Source organism: Typopeltis vanoorti, chromosome 1 (assembly GCF_054136105.1).
Source record: "Typopeltis vanoorti isolate ZY-2024b chromosome 1, IOZ_Tvanoo_1.0, whole genome shotgun sequence".
NCBI classification, from domain to species: domain Eukaryota; kingdom Metazoa; phylum Arthropoda; class Arachnida; order Uropygi; family Thelyphonidae; genus Typopeltis; species Typopeltis vanoorti.
Window position 1 is genome coordinate 46,117,406 of NC_143549.1, and position 21,851 is coordinate 46,139,256.

Sequence of the window (21,851 nt, forward strand, 5' to 3'; positions counted from 1 at the left end):
GCTGAGTTTTTTTATGTGTGTTGGTGTGTTGCCAGTATAGTGTGAGAGCGCTTTGGCTAAATGCTTGGCTAGTTTGTAAGTGGAGGAATCAATGCCATCCACTATGGGACGTAATGGCACATTTTCTTTATGTATTTTTGGGAGGCCATATATGCGGGGGGTCTAGAGTTATAGGGTTTTAGTCTGTTGGTAACCTCCACAGGCCAAGAAGTAACCTTCTTAAGGAGCCTATGGAGTTTTCTAATTTGTGAGTTAGTGGGATTGTAATTAATGGGGAGGTAAGTGGATCGATCTAATAGCAAAGCCTTGAGCTTACCTGTGTAGTCATTAAGGTTGAGTACCACAGTGGCGTTCCCCTTATCCGCTTTGGTGAACACTATTTCTTTGTTTCTCTTCAATTCTTGTAGTGACTTGTATTCACTAATAGATATGTTGGATTTTGGAGGTTTTGCTTTTTTGAGAACACAGGCTACATCCAACTGAAGCTTAAGTTATCCAGACAACTTAACCGTCTGGCATTCCTAAAACGCTGCCGGGATAATCAAGTTATCCCAAACTGTGTAAAATTTAAACACCGCTTCATCTCACAGAAAGCTCTCCGTATCTACAACTGGGCAAGCCAGGCTTTACTTCGGGAGCAAATTACCACTACACGCGGTTCCCTAGCCGACATAAACAGAGCTATTTTAGCGCTAGAGAATGAGCTTTCACATACGCTTAATCACGAGCTTTGGTCAGTCCTACATGACATCTCGTGTACGGCAGCTAATAAAGAATTCGAATGAATACGGAGCCGACATATCAACAAGTTTGATAAATTAATAAAGAACTCGGTGTCCAAACCTAAACTACAAATCAACACTGTAGTTAACCTTTCTTCAGTTGTCTTGAAGCCTGAAGCACTCAACGCTCTGTCACGTGGTCACAACTTCGCCATTGCTCCTAAGAAATTACCGGCTGAGGAATTAATGATTCAAATTGAACGCGGAATTCGCCAACTTCCAAACCACATCGCCAACGATATTCGATTGGATGTAGCCTGTGTTCTCAAAAAACAAAACCTCCAAAATCCAACATATCTATTAGTGAATACAAGTCACTACAAGAATTGAAGAGAAACAAAGAAATAGTGATCACCAAAGCGGATAAGGGGAACGCCACTGTGGTACTCAACCTTAATGACTACACAGGTAAGCTCAAGGCTTTGCTATTAGATCGATCCACTTACCTCCCCATTAATTACAATCCCACCAATTCACAAATTAGAAAACTCCATAGGCTCCTTAAGAAGGTTACTTCTTGGCCTATAGAGGTTACCAACAGACTAAAATCCTATAACTCTAGACCCCCCCGCATATATGGGCTCCCAAAAATACATAAAGAAAATGTGCCATTACGTCCCATAGTGGATGTCATTGATTCCCCCACTTACAAACTAGCCAAGCATTTAGCCAAAGCGCTCTCACACTATACTGGCAACACACCAACACACATAAAAAAAACTCAGCCCACTTCAAAGCCATTATAGAAACCTTACACTGCAACATAATGACATAATGGTCAGTTTTGACGTCTCCTCCCTATTCATGAATGTACCCCTCAAAGAAATCCTAGAGCTAATCCAAGCTAAATTTCTTCCTGATATCTCAGCCCTATTTCAGTTTACAATGAACTCAGGCTATTTCGTTTGGCAGGAAAAATTCTACAAACAGATAGAGGGGACAGCCATGGGTTCACCGCTTTCCCCACCCTTGGCCAACTTCTTTATGGAGACTTTTGAAGAGCAAGCCAAAAACTCAGCCCCAGAAAAACCTACCATATGGTAGGTTTTTCTGGGGTTTTTCGGGCCATGTGGCCAAATAGCTACGTTGATTATGTGTTTGCTATTTGGCCACATGGCCCGGATTCACTCCACTCCTTCCTAACACACTTAAACAACCAACACCCTAGAATCAAGTTCACCCTGGAAAAAGAGGAAAACAATAACCTCCCCTTCCTAGACACACTAGTCACCCGCCAACCTGATGGAACCTTGGTTTTCTCAGTTTATAGAAAACCCGCCCATACAGGGGGATACATTCACCAACAATCCCATCATCCCCCCCCCCCCCACACACACAACAATATAGAGTTATTAAGACACTGTTCAACAGGGCAAAAATAATCTGTTCAAATGATCAAGCCCTAACCACTGAACTAAATCACATCCATGACACTTTCTCAACCAATGGCTACCCCCCCCCCCCCCCCCCAAAAAAAATCCAGAAAATACTGAATCCAGTTATCCACAACCCCCACCCCCCCTACCCTTCACAAAAAAGATTACTCTAAATCCATCACCATTCCTTACATCCGAGGCACCTCGGAAAAAATCAACAAAATCTTAAGAAAACATGACTTAACCACTTGTTACAGACCACATAGAAAATTGGCATCCCTTATCTGCTCCACTAAAGACCAACCACTTCCCCTAGACCTACCTGGTGTATACCAGGTCCCTTGCAGCTGTAAATTGTCTTACTTTGGCCAAACAGGCAGGACAGGAAATATCAGAATCTCAGAACACAAGGATTACATCCGATTTCACCAGTACAGCCACTCTATGCTTGGAGACCACCCTCTGGATACTCGCCACAGAATAAGATGGAAGAAAGCCACAGTCATACACTGCAGCAAGTTCAAGTATGAAAGACTATTCATGGAATCAGCCTCAGCCCTTAGGAACATGCCAAACCTCAACAAATTTGGATGCATGAGACTGCCCCAAATTTGGGAAACATTTATCAGAACTTCAGTCCAAAGGCCAAGAACCACCAATATAGCCTACCAGGGTGCACCATCAGGACTTTAGGAAACGTTAGCTTCAGTTCTCATTTGCTGTTATGTAGTACTTGTGTGCATGTGTCTTTGTATTAAGTTCCCAAGAAGATGGCAACGTGACGTTTGCCGAAATATCGGAAAGTATATATTAAAGTTTATTTAATTTATATTTCTAGTATACGCTGTCAATTGCTTAAATACTAGTTATCATGTTTAACCATCGTATAAGCCTCTCAACATGAAATGATATCAGTATTCTACACTGTTAGTGGTAAGGACAGATTGAGTGAGGTTATTCAAAGTATATAGTTTAATGGATAGAAGACAAAAGCGGTGATATGACTGAGATATTTAAACTATTGAGAGGTATTTTATAGGATTGACATGAGGGATTTTTCATATAGCATGGTTTGTGGAGAAGTAACAAAGACAAAAAAAAACATCCATGGAAGTTGCAAACGGAAATGGCGAATGATTGGACCATGGAGTTTATTGCCTGATAGTAGTCAGTGTACAGACAGTGAATGGGTTTAAGGGGTGATATGATAAACTGTGTTGTCTATGGTGAACCTCCCACAGTGAGTCTTTTGACTATGGACATCTGGAATAATAATAATAATGAGAAGAAGACTTCAAACTGACCATTAGGTTTGTGTTGATGAGGGTGAGGTCTTGTATACTGGACTTAAAATGGGCTGAGTTTTTGTGTGAAGAGATGTTGCCAGTAATGTGAGAGAGTACTTTGGCTAGTTTATATGTGGATGAGGCTGTGCCATCTATAATTGGGCATAGCAGTGCTTCCTCTTTATTGATTTTTGGAAGTCCTTTTTTTTTTTTGTTGGGGGTTGTGTGTTGGATTATAGTTTAGTCGGCTGTAAGTAGACCAGTCTTTAAAAAGGATGGTCTTTTTTTATTTATTTATTTTTTTTAATATTTTTGAATGGCTTAGAATTACAGTAGCATTACCCTTATCCATGTTTAGGATTATTTATTTTGTTATTTGAGATTTAGTGCAGCTTTAGATTTTCTGTTGCTTTATGACATCATCCAAATCTTAATCTCAAATTTCAGTCTTAAAGTGTTCTGGGAAATGAGCTGTTTTTAATTTTTGTAATTACAGGAGCTCTCTGTTTTGTTTGAAATCTAATAGCGTGTTCTTCTGTTAACTCAGCTGTGACTAAGATACAAGGTAGTTAAACATATGCTACCTGATGATGTCCGTCTAACATTTGAGGAAAGATAGTGGAGTTTTTAATATATTTTTCTATACATGTGTTAACAGTTGTGTACTGGAGAAATTATTAAATATTTACATGTTCCTTTAAAACATCTAAAAGCTGATTTTTGCCAGACAGGTATGTAAATATCAAACAAGAAAACTAATTCCAAACATATAAAAATGTTTTAGGAAAATTTTGAGAAGAAGATGACTAATAACAATACTAATTATCTGCTGGATTTCTGTTTAGAATATGACTGTTCACTATTATCACAATACTCTACTGTAGATTTGCTTAGATTCACATGGAAAGAACACTCAAGAAAATGCTCATTTTATTGTCGATAGTGATAAATTCAGAGTAGTTTAGGTTACAAGAGTATATGGAGAGGTTTGAAATAGCAATAATTGCCATCATTTAGTTCTGAGAAATGAAAATGAATAATCACATTGTTAAGAAAAGTATGCATGAAAAATGTTTTAAAAATATTAAAGTTGGTATATTGAAAATGCTAGGTAAGATATATGCAAAGTATATAGGAAAAGAGGCTAAGAGAAATCGTGGAAGAGAAATTGTGGAGGAGAGCACTAATTAATACAGAGCAATATTGCTCTGTATTAATATCCTTATGTTGTCAGTCAGCTTTTAGAATTCAAGGATATATAGGAAGATGGTTTGGTGTAAAATTAAATGTAGGACAGGACAAAGTTTGTAATATAATTTGTATGGATCGCATTTTGAAAGGAAAGTGGTATTAAGCCTGATATCTTTATCCTTTATTTTATGCAGATTCTTGTATAAGTAAATGTACAGTAAGTCTCTTTAAGACTAGTTGTGATAAATTTATGAAAATAGGTAGTCAACAGCAAATTTGTACAGCACATAAAGCATTTCACTAGCATAGGTGCAGTTTTAGTGACAATTGCAGATAAAATAGAATAGAGAAATAATAAATGAATATGGATATAATGTTTAAATACTTGTATAGAAAAAGAGAAAAATTATTCAAAACTAAGTAGCAGTATCAAACCAGCAAGTAATAAATAAGCATATTTAGGAACTTATATTGTATTAATTCAGATTAATATAGAGTTATCACATATTTCAAACAATATTCCATATTTCAGAAATAAATTCTATCTTTATATTTAAGATTAAAACAAGACCTCTGGAACTTTACGTATATTATTATAAAGGCTTAGATTTTAGTTATTCATAAGTGCTTTCATTTGGTGGGATGTTGTTATAGATCAGGAAACTCAGAGGGAGATAATTTTGAAATGTTCAGACAGATGAGACTGATGAGCAAGAGGAGAGCACTAATAATTATGAATGACCTTAACTATGGAAGCATTGACTATAAGTAGGAAATAATGTATGATAGTTTCGAATTCCTTGAGCTACTTAGAGACAGCTCTCTTATGTAGTTGAAGCAACACATGAGATCCAGTTGTTAAATTTAATAGTATTGTCTCATATAATGATAACTAAGATGCCACAAATTATTTTTGCCTCTGTAGCGCAATTGGAAGAACAGCGGAACATTGCGCCCTTCAATTGGAAAAGACCTGGGTTCGATTCTTGTCGTTACAAGGGGAATCCTTATAGGGCTTTTTCAATTGAAGGTGAGTTAGCCGATCTCATACGGAGGTAGCAGGGTTTTTTCTCCCAGAAACTAGAGTTTTTCCTCCCATGCACAGACAAATTGGCCTTCAGAACACTAGCAATTTACAGACAAAAAATACTGTTCTTGGTGATGATGGACAGTAGATGCCGTTGATGATAGTAAGAGAATTAAGTAGTAGAGGAGAGGGTGAGATGTATTTGGCGAGGTAGAGTAGAGTGTCTTCCTGCAATGAGTCCTTGGACTCCATGTAGGTGTCACATAATAATAATAACTAGGGAGAGTGATCATGTGGTTTTGACACATGAGTAAATACAAGCTTCATAGAACAAAAGAGATATGGGAATTACAGAGCAGGTAACTATAATAAATTAAATAAACAGAATATTGCTGTGCAGTGGCTTGATCAGTTGAAGGAAGGAGAAATCAGCAGTTCCTGAAACTTGGTTCAGAATCAGTTACTTGTGTCAATATTAGATTATATTCCTACGGTTTAGAGCAGGGATTCTCAACCTATGGTATGCGTACCACTGGTGCTACGTGAGCCACTGCTGGGTGGTACGAAAACAGATTTGCTTACTGGTACATCTAATATCTTGAATTAAATATAGTGGTACGCCACTGGAAAAGGTTGACAACCCCTGTTTTAGAGGATAAATAAAGTAGGAGAGAAATGATGAATCATGGAACTATGGAGGAGCCTTCCGAGAAAGAGTATATTATGGAGGAAATATAAAGAACAGAGTACCCTTTAGCACCATCAGGAGTATAAGGTGCAGCCTAGGAATGTGACAAGTGTAGTGAGGAAAGACAAATTGGCATATGAAAGGAAATTGGCAGAAGCAGTAAAGCAAAGAGAATTCTACAGTTATGTTTCTAGCAGAAGAAAGGATGAATATGAAAGACTGATTTTAATTGCTGGAGATGGAGCACAAGCAGATATAGTTGAAATGTTCAATGAGTATTTTGTTTGTGTATTTCATGTAGAAAGGGGAGGGAGTTAAGAGTATTGTTGTGAATAGGAAGGAGGACAGATGACCGACAATTCAAAAATGAGTTTTTAGAATATTAAGTAACCTTGATGTTAAGGTTGCAGGATTGGATGGGATATCACCACATATATGAGGGCACATTTAAAAGAGCTAGCAGTGCCCTTGAATTGATTGTTCAACAGAAACAACACCAGAAAGAGTAGAAAGAAGGAAAAATAGTGCCACTGCATAAGGGAGAAGCCATGTCGGTAGTTGTGTCAAACTATAAGCCAGTTTATGTGTATCAAGTTTAGTGGTGAAGGTTTTAAAGACAGAATACAAACTTTAATTAATGAGAATGGAATCTTTCAAGAGATCAGCATAAGTTTAAAGGAAGGTCATGCTTTAGTAACTTGAATACATTTTATAATAGGATGACTAGGGTATCAAACAAAGGAGATGCTTATATAGTGATTTATCTGAATTTTGCTAAAGCATTTGATCCAGTTCTGCATGATGAACTATTGTTGAAACTGAGCAGGATGGAGATGGATAACCATTTGATAGCTTGGTTACAGGGATAGTTGATTGATAGGGACCAACAAGTTGTATATGGGGGATATCCCATCCTAAAAAAGAAAGGAGACAAGTGGAATACTACAGTGTTCTTTTTTGGGACAACTGTTGTTTAATTTTATATCAGTGATATATTCAGTTGTTTGCTTATGTTGCTAAATTAGGAAGAGCAATGTCAAAGTTCTAATGAGTTGTTACAAGAGAATCTGAATAGGTTGGTGCTTTGGGTGGAAGAACAGAGATGCCATTTCAGTGTTGCTAAGTGTAAAGTTATGCACTTTATCTAGAGAAGATAGAATGAGTCTTACCACATTGGAGAAATTTGTTTCAGGAGGTGGAGAAGGTATGTAGGAATTTTGAGGGATAGAGAACTGAAGTTCAGGGAACACATGAAAAACTTTTAAGGGTTAGTTACCTAGAAAATTGCTGCTATTAATGCAAAGAATGCTGCCATGTATGAATAAGGAGGCGATAACTCCACTGTATAAGGCACTAATTAGAACTGATTTTGATTTCTGTGCAGATCTAGTGACCTTGGCTATATTGTAATAAAAAAATTTAGTTTAATCCTTTATCCAAGTGTAAGCAAACAAAGTTTGCACCTGAAGTATCTTCAGGACTGAGGCAACTCGTGATAAAGGTGGACCAAGCTCTCATCACTACTTGTCTTAGTATCTCCCATAATGCAAAGCACATCTCTTTGTGGACATGTATAATGCTATGCATTAAGGGAAGGGCACTACCCAGACCAGTTTCGACCTTTATTGAGGTCTCGTCAGCAGGAGCCAGATCCAGAAGTGGTGATACTAAAGTGGAAGCAATGGAGAGGTCATATTTACCTATATGAGTTGCCAAAAGGTGTTTCACCTTATTATTAAATTACTCTCTATTTAGAGAAAGATGTTGGAAGTTTTTTTTCCCACTTGGTAGTGGAAAAGTGGTAGTTTAGTAATACTAAATAAAGGATTAAACTAAATTTATTATAGTCTGACCAAGTGGTAAAAAACTTCCAACGTAATAAAAGAAATATTGAAGGGAGTGCAGAGGTAAACTAAGACTTCTCAGGATTCTGGAATATTCATTATGAGGACAGATTGGAGGAATGTGTTCTTCAGAGCTTGGTGGGTAGGAGGAGGTGGGGATATGATATGATTGAGACATAAGTTGGTGAGAGGATCCTATATAAACACACAAGAATTATTGCAAAGGATAATGGATGATGTGAGAACGAGGAGTCATCCCTGGAAACTGTACAAGGGTCGTGTGAAAAGTTTTTTTTTGCTTGGTGGGTTGTGAATGAAGAGAATGCATTGCCAGAGTGACTGGTGAAGGTATTCAAGGTGAGGTACAACAGTTATTGGGATCTTTGAGTGTTTGACATCCTGCAATGAGTCTAGACTCCATGTAGACTTGGAAGTAATACTAAATAGTTTCTCAGACGTGTGTGAAGGAGTATACAGAGCATGGTTTGAGACTCCTAACTTTCGATTGATCATGAATGTAATTTTTGTGTTCTTAAAGTCGATGTCAACCTATTTACCAGGTCTGTCCAAAGTAGGCAACTGCAGCCACAAGGAACTTGATACACTCCAAGATGAAGGATGCAAGATCCAGGACAAAAATATGAAGTTGATCAATAGGAAAATGAATGATGGCAACTAGCTGCCATCATTCATCTTCTGCAACTAACACATTCATGAATGTGTTGGTTGCAGAAGAGATAGGGTAATGCATGTGTTATTTTATCTATTTTATAGGAGTTATAGCCATTGGCAAAAATAAAAAAGTGTAAAAAATAAAAAATAAAATACCTAAGCTCAGTTTCAAGAGCTGTCATTAGAACTGTGTGTAGCTCTGTGTTTAAATGCTTTAAGTGCCATACTGTTGCCAAAGCAAACTTCAAAATTTAATATCGATTTGTAGGAGACATATATATTTTATATCTTTGGAAGCATCTTGTTTGATTGCCATTTAGAAGAAATCACACTTAAGATTTGTATAATACTAGATAAAAGCAAAGTTTTTAAGTAATCAAAAAGAATTTTTTTTAAATTTCTTAATAATGAAGCATTCATTATTAAGATATTTAGTATCTAGCTAAACCAATCTTTTGTTTGCTTTAGTTTGTTTCTAAATATGAGTTTTGTGTTATATTTCTCCTAAATATGTATAAAAATCACCAAGCAAGAAAAAGGTAGAAACTGTTCAAAATATATCAGATGATATGATGGAAATTTTCTCTCTTTCTGTGAAAACAAAATTATTAGGTTAAATCTGGATTTATTTGGTACTTTATGAGTAAATCAGTAAAATGTTTCAAAAAAATAAATTATGGTGTTTGATAAAATTATTTTTAAGATAAAAAAATCTTATCTTGGTAAGAGACTTCTGTTAATCTCACCAACTACATGGCTGTGTGCTTTCATGTATTTTTATGGTTGCCAGAAAAATAGAAGTTTATCATCTGCAATAATACTCACATCATAGCCTATATGCTTAAGTTATTTATTTTATTTTTATGAATCTCACCATGAAATGCCATTAGCCTACCTGTAATTCATACATTTGTATCAGTTCTGTGAGTGGTTATGGATTAGATAATTTGAAACCTTAGCTCTAGAGACCAAACATATTATTGTTTCTTTTGAACTACTTCAGGGCTTCCATAAGTAGGATGGTGGTTTCACATTGTGCAATGAAATTCATCTGTTCATCTATTACTTGTTGAGACTTTCTTTGCTGAATACAATCTGTTTATTTACCTATTCAATTATTTTTTGCTTAATTAATCATATGTTCATGTTTATCATTGAAAAGTAATATTATTGAAAATTGTCGTTTTGATAGTAAAAAATTCTGCTGCATGAACCTCAAGCCCATATGCTTTTCAGAAGTGTATGCATAATATACCACTGACATTTGGGCATTTCAGGAATTTTACTATATATTATAAAATAAAATATTTCATTTTATAAAATAAGACACTCCATAGCTTAAATTAAAATACTTCAGTAGTTTGCTTTCTTGTGGGAAAAATAAAATTTAAAAATAAAAAATAGTGATCTCTCAGTTATCTGATCTTCAAATGACAGGTTAATTAACTAGTCAAGTTAATTAACTTGAGTGGGTTTGGTTTGGACTCTTAGAACATCTGTATATTTCATTTAATTATCCACAAAGTAAATTGATTTTCCCAGTGACCATGTATGCCAAATATATGATACCACTGGTTATGACATCCAGTGAATATACTGTGATAGCAATATTTTGCATGTATTATTGAATAAAGCACCTCCACAGTGCAGTTGTAGTGACACTGCCCTTTGGTTAGAAAGATCTAGGTTCAAATCGGTCGTTATCAAGCTTGCTTTCTTAACTAAAGTCACTCAGTATTTGACAAGTTTTATATTGTAATTTAAAAAGTATGGTTTTTGTATCTCTGCACGGGACTGGAAGAGTCCTTAGATTCAAAAAATGTAGGAAAATTAATTATTATAAAAAGTAATAATGCATTATTTTTTTATAGGGCTAGTCTATGAGGAAGTGCTGACATTTAAACCACAACCAGTTGAGTGAAGTTTAAATCAAGATGCATCTTTCGGAAGATCAGTTTTTTGCTTTCATTTCTTTTCATTTGAAGGAGTTGCCTCATTCAAGTTGCTTCATCTTAATTGTTACCATCTCACTTTATACTGGGGATGGTAGCATTGTCCTGGACTCTTCCAGTCCTTTCTGATATATGTTTTGAATATTTGGATTTGGATACATTTTTAGATCCTTTGTATAATAATATACTAATATGAGAGGTCAGTTATGGTGATAATGGTAGTTGTATATAATAACTGGGCTTAGAGAAAGGAAGAAATAGATTGTTTTTCCAAGAAAATTAACTGGTTGAATGACAAAATTTCACATATAATGAAGGGAAAAAAAAAAAAAAGAAAGAAATAATTAGCAGTATGTATTTGCTATTTTCACCACAGTTTTAATTTTGAAGTGCACACCATTAGTTTTGTTTGTTTTATATATCAATCATGGTAATAAAGGATACAATATTCAAGAAATCAGAAGGACTGGAATTGTTACAAAGAATTTTTATAAATGAAACACTATCTAAATTATAAAGTATGCCACAAGTTAGCCTGTGTTGTAAACTAGACCTGCATAAAAGTTACTTTACTTCATGTTTCATATAGAAGTTTATCATGTTTATTTAGTTTGATTTCTTTTTAAGTGTAGAAGTAAGAAAAATATGAAAAGTTGAGATTTAAAATTAAGAGTACATTTAGTAATTTTTTAGAAACATTTTTTTAAGTATTTGTCTTTTGCATATTATTTTTGTTTCATGATCATCTGCAACTTTTGTGACATTTATAATAAATATTGACATTCTTTGTTTGAAATTGCTAATGTACTAAACTTAAACTTATACACTGACTGACTGGTCATAAGTTAGTTATACGTGTAAATAGTGCATGATAATTTTAATACTGCATGTAATTTGTACATAAATTGGTATTTTTTCTGTAAACATTTGATAAAGCATTAAACTGTTTGAGTGATAAGCAGTTTTTATTCAAAATGTAGAATTAACTTAAATTTGCTCTTCAATTGAAGATATTTTTTATTTCAAATAAACTTTATTTTTAAATGCATCTCCTGTCTTAATACAAAAGTTAAAAAAAAAAAAAAAAAAAAAAAATCAGTGAAAATTTCATCATGTCTGAAACTTGGAATTAATTTTCTGTCTACTACATGCCAGATTTTTAATTTTTGAAAAGTTAGCTACACATGCTCTGTTTAAATGCCACAGACTGAACATATAAAAGTTCATATGTCATGAAACTTTCCTCTCTTCTTTCTTCTTATTAGAGTAAATAGAAAGAATGATGATACTCTTTCAAATAGACAAAATGAATATATATTTTGATGACCAACCTATAAATCATTGATTGATGATGTTGTATAAGTACACGTGCATACACTGAATTAACACTGCATTGTATGTTATGCTCACTGAATAATTTATAAACCTTCAGACATCACTTTTCCTAGAAAAGCGCAGTACAGTAAATGATCAAAAATCTTGCTTGTTTCCCAATACACTCTCTCGAGTATATATGATACTATGATAATGCAATATAGTAAGATTTCATTACATTTCTATCAACAATTTTGTTCTGTTGAGCACTTATTTTTTGAGCTCCAATCATCTTATTTCTTTCTCTTCTGATGTCTTTCTAAATTTATTTGACCTCCACATATGAAGGATGTGTGGCACATCAGTACCATGTACAGTCAAGAGAGAGAGAGAGATAGGTGTAATTCATTGATATGTTTTTTGAACAGCTGAAGTTTAGTTTATGTATTTATTTATTTTTTAACATCACCTTGGGCAAATAAACTTTTTTTCTAGCTAGTAGATTTAAGTTGTATTTCTGTAGCCCTGCTTACAACCACTCATGGGTGGAAATTCTCCCTATGAAATGGGTTGCAGAGATTTTTTGACAGGCAGAGGACATGATAGAAACAGGAGAGAACAAGGATTCATTCCTGGAAGTTGTGTGAACTAGGTTCTTGTTCAAAGAGTAGTGAATGATGAATGGATTGTCAGAATTAGTTGTGAGTGCCCCAATGGTAAATAAGTTTAAGAAGTATGATATGTATCGTGTGTGAATGAATAATGATGAGTCTTTCGACTGTATGGAGATACCCCTATAATAATTATCATTAAAGATCTCTCTCCCTGTGTGTGTGTGTGTGTGTGTGTGTGTGTGTGTGTGTGTGTGTGTGTGTGTGTGTGTGTGTGTGTGTGTGTGTGTGTGTGTTTCATCTTTTTCAGAACTAATTCATGAGTCTTCCATGGTTTACTACTGAGGCTCTAAAGTTTGGTTTTGTTTTAAACTCTCACTTTTGTGCCCAATAATATGTTTATTTGAACCAGAAATGCAAGATAATATTTGTATATTTCCATTTCTGAAAGCTGTTCACTTTATTCTTCTTAAATTCTGACAGTTTCCCTTTGAGTTATGATAATTCGTTTTTTTGTCCTGCTCAAAAGAAAATTGTTATTTCACATTACCCGTCTACGCTCTTGTATCTGGCATCAGTTTTCTGTTGTTTCAGGTATATCTGTAGTATATCCTCAGAGTGTAACAAATATTATAATGGTCAAAAGTGACATTTAATAATTGCTTTCTGAATTGATCTTCTAAAGCACTGCTTCTTAAACTGTGGGTCATGACCCTGTATGGAGTCTCATAACTGAATGTGGGGGTCACAAAATATTTGGCAATAGTAAAAGGTTTGTGAACGTGCAATGACCAAAAATTAATTCAAAATCAAACGTGTAATGACTCCAAGGTTGTCTGGCAGTGCTTGCCCATGTTGCATTGCGCGACTTCACTGCAGCTTTGGTTCTGAACACACAACATGCACACTTTGCACTGTGCATGCCACACAATGCCAACAAATGCTGCCAGACAACAAACGTTGCCTTGTCTCAGATGCGAGAACTATTGTATTGTAATTCTTTATGTAAAAATAAACAAGCACATCCATCTCATTAGTATGCAAATTTGGTTTCGTCTTTAAATAAATATATGTATACCAAAGAATTGTTTTAAAATAAATTTCTTTATGATTTATTATCAGTAAATGTTTAGTTTGTATACCTATTTTATATACCTATATACCCGGGATCGCATAAAAATTTCTAGGGCGAAAAGGGGGTCGCGAGTGGAAAAGGGTTTAAGAAGCCCTGTTCTAAACACTTCTAACAGAGCTTTTTTGTGTCATAATTTTTTTGCTTTTTCATACTTATTTGTGAATTAATCTTTCATTCTGTTTAATTGATCATACTATCTTATATTAATAATATCAAATTTTGTGATATTTTTATTGTGAATGTGGTCCTACTATTGCCCGTAATAAACCATAATATTTTGACACCATTATGGTTTATTTTCTGTATTCTTCCCAGATTCATGCCACAAATTTATTTACCAACATTTTTGCACATTGCTTCTGTACATTTCAAAGAGTATGCACTTACTAGTTTTTGTATGATTTTTTCTTCTTTTTATAAACTGCTTTTTTTCCCCCAATTTTGCCTTTGCAGTATAAGTTTTTTTTTGTTTTTTTTTTTAAATTCTCACCTTTTGCCAATTTTCCCCAGTAATATTTTTATATTTGAGTCTACCATTATATCTGAGAGTTGTTCAACTTTAATTATTTTGAAAACTAATACAAATTGTTATTTTAAGTTGAACAATCATTCTTATTTTGCCCGAATAGGACGTAACCATCAACCAGCGTTGCTAGCCACCTCTTTCAGGTACCCTGTAATTACATCTTAAACCACTCTGAGATTTGGTGTGAATTATGACTGACGAAACTAAGACTATAAAACCTTGTATTGTGTGTGTGTTAGATTGTATTCTTTGGCTGATTTGCCTGTTTTGCAGGATGAAGAAACTTAGTTCCTGGTATCTGCCATTTCAATATGCACCTTAAAAATTAAGATGTTCCACATTTCAAATGCAATTTCAACTCAGATTTTTTCTATATTCTTCCCAAAATCATGTCACAGATTTTATTTAGCAACATTTGAACATAACTTTTGTTACATTTTCTCTACATTTTAAAGAATATGTACTTATTAATGAAAGAACAAATGTTTTAGTATCCTCATGACTACAATTAGTCTTTAGATATCATTGTCAATAAAAATGTAATCAGTATAATCTATCTTTATGCACATTTTTATGTTAAACTTGGTGTAATGATTATTCCATTGCCCTGACTAGAAATCTAGTAGATGACTAATTGCCATCATTATAGCTCTACCCATTTTAGCAAGTACTCCCAAAAGCATTTTTATATATCTGGATAATTTCCTTCTCTACTATTTAGGTTTCTAGCATTTTATTTCTTTTATTATTATTTTTTTTTATCATACTTAAAAAAAATCCTCTCATTACTTCCTAAAGTCTTCTTTGGAATTATGTGTGTAGTCTCATTGTCCATTGAGCCATTTTGAAATAGCTCACATCCACTCCCCTTGACATTAAATATCACTGAATACCATTGCTTTCCCATCTCTTTCCTGATCCTTAGTGTCTGAATAAATCTTCATATCTTATTGTTTAGAAGGATCAAGACTAGCGATCTTGGAGTTATGGTGGATTGAAAAGGTCACATAACAAAAATTGCAAATATAACTGAAACAAATATTGAAACAAATATTGAATGTAAGGATGTGGAAGTCATTTTGCCTCTGTACAAAGCCTTGATAGAACTGCACTTGGACTATGGCATGCAGATTTGGTCTCCTGGGTTCCAAAGAGATAAAGCTGTGGAAAGGCTACAGAGAAGTTACAAAGATGATGGGATTATGAAATATAGATTGAGAGTATATGGACTACAGACACTGGTAGACAGACAGAAAGGTGATATAATAAAGATCTATAAACTTTTGAGAGGGCATATGATATCAGTTGATAAAACTTTTCATTATATAAAAAGTAGGGAGAGGAGAAAGGGGAATCCATGGAAGTTAAGTTTGTAGGCAGTTAAGAAAGGGGTAAGAGCTAGATTTCTCTCTCATAGAGCTGTGAATTAGTGAAACAGTTTGCATGTTGAAGTAGTGAGCACATCTAGTTGTGAATGAGTTTAAGAAAAGGTTTAACAGCTGGGGGGGCGGGGGATTGATGTATTTCATTCACTGTCCAGGTGGATACCTAGTAACAGACATTCATTACAAGGAGGATTCAACAATTTGAACATTATTCGGAATCTCCAGTTAGTTTTCAGCATTTCTTATGGACATCATAACCTTTCACTTATCTAGTTTTGATTCTTATAAATAACTCCTTAATAATTGTAATCAATAAAACTTTTTTTGTGTGTTTATATGCATTTATACATATTTTGGAACATGATATTAGTAATGACAAGTCTGTTTCTTGAAACAAATCCAGCAGATGTGTATTGTTTATTACCTCTATTTTCAAGAAAATAAATAAATTTTCTCCATTTCTGATTCTGGACTGTATTATACTACTAGAGCCAGTGTTTTCTTCATATGGATTATCCTCCTCATCTCAAGATTTAAAAAATTGCTCCTCTTTTTGCTGTCTGCATTAGCAATGAGCTTTAAAATAAAAATTTGCATTCTCCAGTTACTATTTTTTAAAATTTGTCCATCTTACCTTGTGAATTGCTTCCCATTCAAGAAGTTTGATTTTGCATTTAGTGGCAAATATATTTTACACATTCCTTTTTCTGATTGCTATTACTTAATTCACCTGAAAAAAAAAAAAAAAAAAAAAAAATATTTTTACCTCTTGTTCAGCTTTTCTAGTTGTGCTGAGCCAGAAGGTGGAGATGCCAAAGCATTTGCTATTACTTTTAAGCTCTGAATTATTAATTGTACACTAATTTACATTTCTATCAGATACAGTAATTTACCATTTATTGGAAAATTTATCTTCAAAACAATGTCCCTTCAGCTACTCTACTCTTGCGTGCTATACCAGAAGTTGATTGTATTTCAAGTATCTGATCCATCAATTATCAGAACAGGACCCTGCCTTTATAGTGTGGTTTATAGATTACTACATTCCTAACCACTTATCAAATATCCGGTCTCACTTGCCAGTTATTCTACTAATTGTATTATGGATGTTTGCCTTTAGCAGTTCAAATCTGATTTCTTTTGCTATGGAATTATAATCTTTGTCTTTGCATTGTTGCCTTGGAATATAAGAATTGTTTTATATAAATTGACGTCATTTTTAGAATAACTACTTCAGCAGTCCTAAATTCTGATCTCTAAACCATTTTTCAGTGGCCATTGTGATATTTTAACTCAATCAAGTTTGCAAAGTTTGCAGAGAAAAGAAAAAGAAAATATAGACAATATATAGATATTGTTGCCTTGGAATATAAGAATTGTTTTACATAAATGGACATAACTTTTAGAATATCTACTTCAATGGTCCCAAATTCTGATCTCTAAGCCATTCTTCAGTGGCCATTGTGATATTTTAATTCAATGTTTGCAAAGGTCAATCTTTTTTTTGGGGGGGGGGGGGAGAAAAGAAAAAGAAAATATAGACAATATGTAGATGAAGGAAATCTTAAGATTTATTTCATCTTAAGGACTATAGCTTACCTATATATATCTAGCTCTATAGGTGAGGAAGTTCATTTTTTGATTACAATTGGAATTGTTTCCACAATTGCTTGGATGTACCTCATGTCTGTGATAAGTACTTTTGTGCCTTCAGTGACTGTAAAAAGGAGCAGCTTAACAAGTTTGCCTTATTTATTTTGTCCTTATGTGCTTGAGTTAATACCATGAAATAAATAATAGCCTAAGTTTTGCTGCATCATACCTTCACATTTTACACTCTGATTTTACAGAACAAATTTTTCTTCCACTTTGTTTGTTCCCTCTGTTGCTTTCATGTCAAACAGCCTCTCCTGTCATGTATTTCCTAGATATAATCTGCATATTTTCAAATCTAGTTTTGACAGTTCTTTTCTTTCTTCTCAACTTTCTGCCATCATGCTACTAATATACTACACATTGAACAAACTCTTGCATGTACAATTGCTCTTAAAAATATACGTGGTTGGTTCAACACTGCATACGTACAGGTTGTGTTAAGATTGCCTTCTAGTTATATGACTTTTAACATAACCTCTTAATTACAAATCTGCAAGTGAAATTGCAATTTCAACATATGCCAAGTTGTCAACTTGGTATGTTGAAAACATACTTAAAGGAAAAATTTATATTGGAATGAATTTTATTCACTCATTCAGTTGTAATATAAATATTTTATTATCATCATCAGACCTCCATGGAGTCAAGTAATTCATGTAAGGTCCCACTATTACACACACATCCACACAGTTTATCATACTGTGATTTAAATATATTCAGTGTCTCTGCATTCGCAACACTCTCAGGCTATGCATTCCAGTCACCCACCACTCTTCATTCCCTTGCTCATACCTTCCTTAAATAGCTTCCACAAATGACCTGTTTTCTTTTTATTCTTCCCTCATTCTATGTAAAACATCATCCACATTAATATGATAACAATCCCTTAATAACTTTTGTCTCAATCATATCTCCCCCCTCCTCCTCTACACTAGTCTCTGCAATTTACATTTTCTCAGTATGCCTTCATATTCAATTCTAGAGACCAGTGCACAATAGTCCATATGTGGCCTAATCAAAGCCTTATATAGTGGAATCATAACATCCAGACTTCTACATGGTTAGCATCCTCTGCATCTTGGCCATAATCTGTTATCCTATCTTCATGATTCTAGCAATGTGTCCCAAAAATTTTAGGTTCTTATCCACAGTTACTCCCAGATCCTCATCCTCACCACTTCCTCTAAGATATTGCCACTATTCTCTGTAGTTGTTCATTCTACCATTTCCATCCTAGTTTCATCTTTCCATAATCGTTCTTTCTTCTACTGGTTATGTATAGAAAAAAAATTCAACGGGATTCCTTTTAGCTTCTTGAGCTAACAATCACACATACTGCCTTTTTGCCATCCTCACCAAGCGAGTTACTTCTCTTGGCTGCCCTTTATGCACTTCATAAAACTAGTTTATGAATTAAATTATTCTATAAGCTCTATGACATTTCTCACTTTTTTTTAAGTGTATTCTTATATAATGATTCAATATGTAATGGAAAATTGGAGAAAACTGTTGATAGAAAGTTGGAAATATATTTTTTGAAATTTGCTCTTGATGATATTCAAGCAAAACTACCAAGTACAATGTTTAAGAAGAAGAAAAATTACTGTTAATTAGAGATCTTACAAAAGTTAAAATGTTTAAATTAACTGTAGTATTACATTTTAAGATATTAAAATTATATAAATTAACTGTATTTATACTTTAAATACCTTAAAATGTAATTTTAAGTTATTTAAGGTATTAATACAGTTTAAATTAACTGTATACTACAAATACATTATTCAACCTACACACATTATAACTGTCATAGCCAAAGATGATGCAAGTAAATTCTTCATCTTCTTAAAAATGTGCAGATTGTAATTTTTAGTAAATACATACAGAAGGAGATTACAAAGGACAGGAGTAGAGGGAATGAAAAAACAAAAATGACATTGTTCTCTGGTTTAGCATTCAACAATTATTCACAGTTAAGAATGCTCTATGATTCAATATGTAATGGAAAATTGGAGAAAACTGTTGATAGAAAGTTGGAAATATACCTTTTGAAATTTTGCTCTTGATGATATTCAAGCAAAACTACCAGGTATAATGTTTAAGAAGAAAAATTACTGTTAATTAGAGATCTTACAAAAGTTAAAATGTTTAAATTAACTGTAGTATTACAGTTTGGTGATTAAAAAAAAAAAAAAAAAGCAGTTACATCATAATATTTAGATGGATAATAATAGCAGATACATTATAACAGATTTAGATGTAAGAATTGTTGATTCCAGTTCTAAGGAGTAGTGGCCATTAAAATATCTTTAGGAAAGGCATTCACAAACAGTGCTTGTGCAAAAAAGTTAACTGATTCTGTGAAAGATCAGTCACTGATCAATTTAATTGTTGCCTTCTGTTCTGAAGTAAAAGTGCTTTTAACATATTCATTTCAGGCATTGTATTGTGCATATTGCACATTAAGCAGGTGCTAGTTTGATCGAATAGTGTATCCTTTCTGCATCAGACAGAAAGAACACTATTGTAATTTTTTACATTCATCACCATTTAGAATGTCAGTATTAATTTTTTGGGGTAGAATTTTTATATAAAATGTTTTTGAACATCTCAATGATCTACTTTTATAGAACTCTCGCATATTACACATATATCAAGTAATTAAAAATGTTTAATTTTTAAAATATTTAGTATTTCAATCAGTTTTTGTGTCTACTGAGAATATTTGTGCATTTTCCCTCCTAGGAAACTCAACATTTTCATCTCACAAAATATACACACACTATAGACAAACTGGGCAGAAGCAACTAAGGCCTTAATTGCTTTGACCATAATTCCAATCAGCTTACCAAGACTGCAATTGTGTAATTATACTAATCATAATGTTAGGCTTAGATGTTATTGGTTATTCTTAATAGTACTTTATGATATAAACATAACAAGAAGAATAAAATAAATATATTATTTAATGAGTTACTAATATTTTGTTGGATTTAAATCCAGCATCTTTGAGCATAATTGTGGTAACACACATGCATCACTATTTTTTTTTATTTTATTGATGTAACAATTTGAATTGTAACTGGAAAAGGAATTGTCTTATTAGGTGCTATCTAGTGATCACATTAACAGCAAAATTAATTCAGAGAACAAAAGCTAAATGCATCATTCCAAGCTACCAAAATTGTAGCTTGGAATGATGGACTGCCAGATCTTATGCAAACTAATGCAGTCATGCTTATTGAGGTTAGAGCAGTTTTAAGTCTCTCAGACCTATAGGAAAACTTCTTATGCAGCACAGTTGTCTTTATCCATTTAATCCTGTGTGAAGAAGTATTCAGAGCATGGTCTGCCAGTCCTGACATCCATATAGATGACCAAGAATGTAATTCTTAGGTTGTTCTTCAAGGCAAATGTTAACAGATCTAGCAGTCTCTCCAAAGCAGGCTAAATTGCAGACAGAATTAACCTTATATGCTCCAGGATGTGCAAGAGAATGAGGCTGAGCCTGCAGATAAGAGATGGGTTGCTAGCTGTATGTGACTTGAAAGTAGTATGAAGATTATATTCATGAAGAACTTCAGCTTTCTTTTCCAGTCTATCCCAGATTAAGGGATGGGAATAGGTTTATTGTAACCCTGTGTTGTGATGTGTGGAAGAGATTGGACATTACCGATTTCTGTGGCAAGGAACTGTGCTATTAAAACAAATAGCCCTGGCTCTGTAAGTGTTTTGAGGGTGTTGTACTGTTGAGATGGATGGTGTAACTGTCTGTGTAAGCATCCTGTTATATGTACATAGCTTTCTCTAAATAGCAAAGGGTATTGAACATTTAGTAGTCATGTAACTGGTGTGACTGTCTGGGAAAGGAAGATAGTTATTTCTTTTTCTATAGTGAAATGCATTTTTGGATGTCCTAAAAATGGATTGGTGCTATGAGACAAAAATAACAAGCATGCTGCATGAGGCGTTGTAGAAATTACACATAGAAACTAACTGGGAAGAATCTATCTAGTAATTTGTATATTTTCCTTTCTATGAAAAACAAACTTGGGTGTATGATGATTTGAATAATTCAAATATATTATTGGGGCAGGAGATTATTACTTAATTGGTACATTGGTAAATAATGAAAAAAAAAAAAAAAAAGACAAACTCTGTGATGATGGTGTCTTGATGATGCTGTAACTGAAAATAATCAGGCACCATCTTGGATGATGGTGTCTGATTATTTTTCTCAAGGTTATTTTTCATGGAAAGAAATATACAACTATTTATAGATATGATGGCATGGGTTTCCTATCTAAGTAATTTTTATAAATTTTTAGAAAGCTTTAACCACGTAACCCTGCACAAACTAACTGTCTGCCTATGCTATATAGACAACGTGCTTGTGTTAGGACTCCTGA

The 21,851-nt window shown here is 33.8% G+C and overlaps 1 protein-coding gene across 6 annotated transcripts in view; it reads left to right on the forward strand.

The window, feature by feature from the left end:
• LOC150109944 (mitogen-activated protein kinase 14-like) overlaps window positions 1-21,851 on the forward strand; it is a 354,973-nt gene that overhangs the window by 283,766 nt on the left and 49,356 nt on the right. Inside the window, exon 13 of one of the 6 annotated variants that reach the window (XM_090397323.1) lies at window positions 10,738-11,866. The exons of the other annotated variants lie outside the window; for them this stretch is intronic. Coding sequence (XP_090253449.1) covers window positions 10,738-10,787 — 50 coding nt within the window. The 3' untranslated portion in view covers window positions 10,788-11,866. Of the gene's footprint in view, window positions 1-10,737; window positions 11,867-21,851 lie in introns of those variants that run through there. 6 annotated transcript variants of the gene reach the window in all.